The sequence below is a fragment of the Pseudoliparis swirei genome, chromosome 11 (assembly GCF_029220125.1).
Source record: "Pseudoliparis swirei isolate HS2019 ecotype Mariana Trench chromosome 11, NWPU_hadal_v1, whole genome shotgun sequence".
NCBI classification, from domain to species: Eukaryota; Metazoa; Chordata; class Actinopteri; order Perciformes; family Liparidae; genus Pseudoliparis; species Pseudoliparis swirei.
Window position 1 is genome coordinate 15,316,590 of NC_079398.1, and position 7,938 is coordinate 15,324,527.

Genomic DNA, 7,938 nt, shown 5'->3' on the forward strand with positions numbered 1-7,938 from the left:
GGCGCTGTGGCTTAGTGGGTTGAAGCGCGTGTTTGGTGAACACAAAGTCCTGCGTTGAAGCCCCGGCAATCACACAAACAAACTTGAAAAAAAAAATCTTGAAAAAACGTCAACCCCGGCAGTGACAAAAATTTTTTTTGAAAAAAATAGAAATCAAAAAGAATTTGAGGAGAAGCGTTTCACAGTGGTGCCGTTCAACTCCCGCCAGTGCCTCAAGAATCGGATCGTGTATTTGAATTTTATGGTTTTGTACTTTTGATAGAGAAGAGAACTTGATGCAGTGTGAAAAGGAAACTTCATGTAGGCGCTGTGGCTTAGTGGGTTGAAGCGCGTGATTGGTGAACACAAAGTCCTGCGTTCAAGCCCTGGCAATGACAAACACAAACTTGAAAAAAAAAAACTTGAAAAAAAGTCAACCCTGGCAGTGACAAAAAATAAACTTGAAAAAAATAGAAATCAAAAAGAATGTGAGGAGAAGCGTTCAATTCCCGCCAGTGCCTCAATAATCGGATCGTGTATTTGAATTTTATGGTTTTGTACTTTTGGTAGAGAAGAGAACTTGATGCAGTGTGAAAAGGTAACTTCATGTATAGGTGCTGTGGCTTAGTGGGTTGAAGCGCGTGTTTGATGAACACAAAGTCCTGCGTTCAAGCCCCGGCAATGACAAACACAAACTTGAAAAAAAATCAAGCCCCGGCAGTGACAAAAAAAAAACTTGAAATTGAAAATAATTTGAGAAGAAGCGTTTCACAGTTCAACTCCCGCCAGTGCCTCAAGAATCGGATCGTCTATTAGAATTTTATGGTTTTGTACTTTTGGTAGAGAAGAGAACTTGATGTAGTGTGAAAAGGAAACTTCATGTAGGCGCTGTGGCTTAGTGGGTTGAAGCGCGTGTTTGGTGAACACAAAGTCCTGAACTCATCTGCAGACAGAGACGAGCTTGGCTTCATACAAGGTCGTTCATTCATATATTCATATATTTAGGGTCCTCGTGACAACTTCGTCATAGAGGAACCTATTGTTTTTCGTAGAGTTCTTCTTCTTCTCTCTTAACGAAAGTCAGGACTGGTGACAAATTTGATATTTTAGAGGTCTCGCATTTGGGTGAAAAGAAATGTCTCTAGCGCCCCCTAGAGTGTTCGTACCCACGTTTTTTTCCGCCAATGACAGATTGACTTGAAATTTGGCATACATGTCCGCTTGGACCTGCTCTACAACATTGCCAATATCACCCATAAGCTCTGCCTACTTAGATTTTCTTCCACTTTGAATTTTGTAAACAAATATCTTTTTCACATTTCTCCAAAACGCTTTGTCCGATTCATACGAACATTTCTGTGGTCTATTATTGGTTCAATGTCATCATAACCAGTGAAAACCTTGTTGATATCTTATTGCGTTCAGAGGAGATGGACCAATGAACATTTAAGGGTTGTGGCCTAATATTTGAAGTCACACAACTTCTAAATTATTTGGCCTATCCTCACCAAATTGCTAGCCTATGTCCATGTCGCATGCCTAAAACTATCCTATTTTTTTCATAATATTTGAACATTAGGGGGCGCTGCAATTAATCTATCAATATCTGCATTTTTAGCCTTTTTTAGCCTTTTTTAGCCTTTTTCATGTTTTGGGCAGTTGGAAAACAGTTAACTCCTCCTAGAACTTATACCCGATTCATTCCAAACTTGCCCATTATGATCTTGAGACCTTTGCTGTGAAAAATCTTTGTAATAATTAAAAAATATTAAACTATGTGCGGTGGGTCAAATGGCAAAAAACACCATTCAACCATAAAAATGTTGATGTAACTCGCCCATACATTATGTAATCTGCTGCATATTTCTCATATATCATGACATACTGAGCCTGAAGACATCCATATCCTAATTTAGAAAAATAGTCATAGCGCCACCTAGTGGCAAGAGGAAGTTACATGTTGTCTACTTTTATATCCTTCTCCTCACAGATTATTCAGATCCCTCTCAAAATATACCAGAATAGACTTAAGACCTTGATAATGCGTCCCTGCGAATGTTGTAATGACATGTTGAAGTGTGGCGAGTCCTAGCATCAGCAAAGTTTGATCCTTCGCCGTGAACAAATATATAATGTAACATGCTCGAAACATGACTAAACTTGGCACACACATTAAAAGTCAAATATGTAGTTACCAGATATGATTTGAATGCTTCGGAATGAAAATATGGCTCCATAGCGCCCCCTAGAATAAATTTTCGTTCAAAAGCCCACGTTTTTTGCCACCAATGACTAATTGACTCGTAATTTAGCATACATGTCCGCTTGGACCTGCTCAACAACAAATATCATTGTGACATTAAGCTATGTCTACTTAGATTTTCCGCCATTTTTAATTTGGTAAAAAAAACATTCTTTCTAACTCTAACGTTTCATACACAACTTGTTGTGGTTCATTATTGGTTCAATGCCATCAAAGATCTTTAAAAGATTGTTGATATCTTATTGCGTTCAGAGGATATGGTCCAATGAACATCTAAGGGATTTGGTCGAATATGTAAAGACACCTTACTTCCAAATTACATGGCCTATCCTCATTAAATGTCTAGTTTATGTCTACATGGTATCCCTAAACGTACCCTATTTTTTTCATAATATTTGAACATCATGGGGCGCTGCAATAAATCGCTAAATATCTGCATTTCTTTAGCTGATTTTCCACATTTTTGGGAGTTGTTAAACAGTCAACTCCTCCTAGATTTTTAGCCCGATTCATTTCAAAGTCGGGCAGTAAGGTCTTGAGACCTTTGCCATGAAAAATCTTTCCATCCATCCATCCATTATCAATACCACTTCATCCTCATTAGGGTCGCGGGGGTGGAGTTTGCATGTTCTCCCCGTGGCAGCGTGGGTTCCCTCCGGGTTCTCCGGCTTCCTCCCCAGTCCAAAGACATGCAGTCAGGTTAATTGATGTCGAAATTGCCCATAGGTGTGAATGTGAGAGTGAATGGTTGTATGTCTCTATGTGTGCCCTGAGATGGACTGGCGGCCTGTCCAGGGTGTCCCCTGCCTTCGCCCTATGTCAGCTGGGATCGGCTCCAGCGCCCCCGAGACCCTAATGAAAAATGAAAAATCTTTGAAAGATTTCAAAAATATTAAACTATGTGCCATCTCCGAACGGGCAAAGAAACGCCATTCGCCATGAACATGCAAGTTGATGTAACTCGGCCATACATTATCTAATCTGCTCCGTATTACTTGTATGTCATAAAATACTGACCCTGAAGACATTCATATGATAATTTTGAATTGTAGTCATAACGCCACCGAGTGGCCAAAGCAAATCAGCCTAAAATGCATCGGGTAAAACGCACGAACCGCGGGCCTACGTTTTTCGGCTGAGGGGGCCGGTGTCTGGCCAGCACCCCCGATGTGCGAAGAAGGAACGAGAACCCGCACATCACTGTTTGCAGCTTTAATTAGGGTCCTCGTCGACTTCGTCGTAGAGGAACCTATTGTTTTTTCTAAGAGTTATTATTTCTCCGTCAATGAAATTGTTTTTGAAACCTTTATCATATCCCAAACGTTGTCAAATTTGACATGCATATCAGGACTGGTGAAAATTTTGATATTTTACAGGTGTCGCATTTTAGTACAAAGAAATTGCTCTATAGCGCCCCCTTTCAGTAGAAAGGCTGCCATTTTTGAAAGCTATGATCGATTGTTCTGAAATTTGGTATACATGTTCACTTGGACCTGCTCTACAAATAAGTTAATGGTGGCCATCAAATGCGCCTTCTTAGATTTTCCGCCATTTTGAATTTTCGTTAAAAAAGAAAGATTCACTTTTTTCGGAAACAATTTGTCCGATTCATCCGGAAATTTCTGGGATCCATTATTGGTTCAATGTCATCATAAGGCCTGAAAATCTTGTTGATATCTTATTGCCTTCAGAGAATATAGACCAATGCACATTTAAGGGGTGTATCCTCATATTTGAAGTCACACAACTTCTAAATTATTTGGCCTATCCTCACCAAATTACTAGCCTATGTCCATATCGCATCCCTTAAAGTACGTTATTTTTTTCATAATATTTGAACATTAGGGGGCGCTGCAATTAATTCCTCAATATCTGCATTTTTGGCCCCTTTTAAGCCTTTTTCATGTTTTTGGCAGTTTTAAAACAGTAAACTCCTCCTAGAGCTTACACCCGATCCATTCCAGACTTGCCCAGTATGATCTTGAGACCTTTGCCGTGAAAAGTCTTTGAAAGTCAAAAAACACCATTCGCCATAAAAATCCAAGTTGATGTAACTCGCCCATAAATAATGTAATCTGCTCCATATTTCTCATATAGCATGACATACTGAGCCTGAAGACATCCATATGCTAATTTTGAATAATAGTCATAGCGCCACCTCGTGGCAAGAGGAAGTTACATGTTTTCTACTTTTTTACCCTTCTCCTCACAGATTATTCAGATCCCTCTCAAAATATACCAGAATAGATGTAAGACCTTGATAATGCTTCCCTGTGAAGGTCGTAATGACACGTTGAAGAGTAGCGAGTCGTAGCATCAGCAAACTTTGATCCTTCGCCGTGAACAAGTAAACAATCTAACATGCTCGAAATGTGACTAAACTTGGCACACACATTTAAAGTCAAATATGTAGTTACCTGATATGATTTGAATGCTTCGGAATGACAATATGGCTCGATAGCGCCCCCTAGAATGAATTTTTGTTCAAAAGCCCAAGTTTTTTGCCTTCAATGACTAATTGACTCGTAATTCAGCATACATCTCCGCTTGGACCTGCTCTACAAAAAATATTATTATGACCATAAGCTACGTCAACTTAGATTCTCCGCCATTTAGAATTTTGTAAAAAAACTATTTTTTTGCACTTTTCTTCAAAAGCCTTGTTCCGATTAATACCAGAATTTCTGAGGTCCATTATTGGTTCAATTTAAAGGAATACTTCTCAGGAATTGTTGATATCTTATTGCATTCAGAAGATATGGACCAATGAACATCCAAGGGGTGTGGCGTAATATATAAAGACACATAACTTCCAAATCACTTTGACTATCTTCACCAAATTGGTAGCCTATGTCCACAAGGACAAACTTAACCTACCTTGATTTTTTTCATAATATTTGAACGTTAGGGGGCACTACAATCAATCCCTCAAAATATGCCTTTTTGGCCTTTTTTCATGTTTTTAGGGGTTGTAAAACAGTTAACTCCTCCTAGAGCTTAAACCCGATTGATTCCAACCTTGGGCAGTATGATCTTGAGACCTTTGTCTTGAAAAATCTTTGAAGGATTTCAAAAATATTAAACTATGTGCGTTTGCCGGACCGGTAAAGAAACGCCATTCGCCATGAAAATGTACGTTGTCGTAACTCGGCCATACATTGTGTAATCTGCTCCATATTTCTCATTTGTCATGACATACTGACCCTGAAGAGATCCATATGCTAATTTCTAATTATGGTCTTAGCACCACCTAGTGGCAAAAGGAACACAAATCATTTATTCTTTGGCTTCCTTCTCTGAGAAGGTAAATCAGATCAACATCAAATTTGTTCCACATGAAGGTTAGACTTTCATGATGCCAGAAGACGAAGCATTTTATGTTTTGTCTAACACTGTTGCCGTGGCAACCCATTCTTCGCGTCAAACAACGAAGGGGCTTTAGAAGGACTTAAAATGCTTGAAACGTAACTAAACTTAGCACAAACATTTAAAGTCAAAGATGTAGTGACCTGCTGGCTACACTCGACTCGCTCGACTCTACTCCAAACTTCACTCAGAGTCAAAGCGCCACCGACTTACAAAGTAAAATCAATGTCGCGTGACGAACGATAAAACGTCCGAACGGCAACATGGTTCCCTGAGGAACTCCTCTGGACTGAAGCTGTGGAGGACCCAACATGGTTCCCTGAGGAACTCCTCTGGACTGAAGGACACCTGATGGTTCTAGTAGAACCCTCCGGTATAAGAGGTTCTCTAAGGAACCTGCTGATCCTCTGAGCTGACGAAGAGACTATCAATGAGGGGTTATGATTGTATTTACCTCCTTGAACTGATTACATAACGTGTTATTGTTGTTGTCTCTTCACAATAGTAAACACTCTTTATTCTTGTGTTTCAGTTCAGTCCGATCAACTCTCCTGGATGGAGTCCAGACTGGCAGACGGACTCCACATCACCACAGGTACATCGTCTGTCTATGTTCATCCGCACCAAGAGGGACTCAGTGTTCACGAGTCCCTGGTTCTCCTCAGCTCTGGAGGTCAGACTGAAGGTCAGTGAGGAATATCTGGAGACGGAGCACACAGGTGACGCTAACTGCTTATTGACCTGACTGCAACGTCTGCTGCTTCAAAGTCTGACCGCCTGTTGGTCTCCACTGCTTTCTGCCCTTCAGCTCTGAGCTCCCGGCTGGGGGGGCGCGAGGAGGCCGAGCGGCGGCACTCCGGCAGCAGCTCAGGTTGGAGGCAACATTGAGAAGTTCATGAGGAGCAGAACCTGAACATGTTGACTGTGATCTTTAACCTTTTGTTCTTCACTCAGTTCACGTCTTTAGATTCTGTAATCAAAGCTTTCAATGACACGAGGAACTACTCAGAGTCTCAAGAGTCTCAAACGGCTTCTGCTGCTCTGCCTGCAGCACAGCTGAAGGTGGCCTTCAGCGCCGGGCTGACGGACTCCGGGGTCTTGGGCCCCTTCGACGAGGAGACGACGCTGGTCTTCTCCAAGACCATCACCAACATCGGCCGGGCCTACAACCAGACTGCAGGTAGACCCCGTCCCCCTAGAGACCCCTTAAAACCAGGCTGCAGGTAGACCCTGTCCTCTTAGAGACCCCCTTACAACCAGACTAGAGCTGTGTTCACTGTGACCCGCTCTTTGTCTGTCAGGTGTGTTCACGGCTCCCGTCAGAGGACTCTACTTCTTCAGCTTCACGGCAGAAGATTACCTGAAGGGTTACATGGGTCTCCACCTGTACCGGAACAACCAGCCAATCGTCTTCAGCCTGGACCTCAACACCCACGGTGGCTACGCGTCCACGTCCGGCGGCGTGGCGCTGCAGCTGGAGAGCGGCGATGGCGTCCGCCTCAGCCTGCCGACCAGCTACCGACTCTACGACGACTCGCGCAACCTCAGCATCTTCTCCGACTTCCTGCTGGTCCCCCTCTGACCCGGAGTGAGACCTTCGGTCAGCAACACACTATCTCTGCAGCCTTAGGCTGTTTAATCGATCGCCTCAAAAACTGGGTTGGCATCAAAGACACTGCACTTGGCTGGTTTTCCTCGTACCTTTCAAATAGATCTTACTCGGTCACCATAGGTAATCACTTGTCTTCCACTACTAATATTACCTGTGGTGTACCACAAGGTTCAATTTTAGGTCCACTTTTATTTTCTATCTATATGCTTCCACTTGGTCAAATCCTCCAGCGACACAATGTATCTTTTCATTGCTATGCAGACGACACACAGATATACCTTCCACTGAGACCAGGTGACCCAGAGAGCCGAGCTGCTGTTTTAAATTGTCTCTCTGATGTTAACTGCTGGATGGCACAAAACTTTCTCCAACTCAATAACTCAAAATCAGAAGTGATAGTCTTCAATTCCCCAAACAATAACACCGGTATCGTCGATAGTGAACTTGGTCCCCTTGCTGCCTATTTAACACCTGTTGCAAGAAATCTGGGTGTCATGTTTGATTCGCAATTGAATTTTGAATCACAGATTTAAAAAATTGTCCAGTCCTGCTTTTTTCAGTTGCGAATCATTACAAAAATTAAACCGATACTGTCACAGTCAGACCTGGAAAAAATCATTCATGCACTCATTTTCTCAAGACTAGACTACTGCAACTCCCTCCTTTCCGGCATTAATCAAAAAACTATCTCCCGCCTCCAACTAGTCAGGAATGCAGC

The 7,938-nt window shown here is 42.1% G+C and overlaps 1 protein-coding gene across 1 annotated transcript; it reads left to right on the plus strand.

Moving 5' to 3' along the window:
• Nucleotides 1-6,163: 6,163 nt before the first annotated feature.
• Nucleotides 6,164-7,190, plus strand: LOC130201673 (complement C1q-like protein 4). Its single transcript, XM_056426761.1, has 5 exons — nt 6,164-6,203; nt 6,274-6,327; nt 6,424-6,479; nt 6,665-6,788; nt 6,910-7,190. Exons 1-5 carry the CDS (start codon nt 6,164-6,166, stop codon nt 7,188-7,190), a joined length of 555 nt encoding a protein of 184 aa, XP_056282736.1.
• The last annotated feature ends 748 nt before the right edge of the window (nt 7,191-7,938 follow it).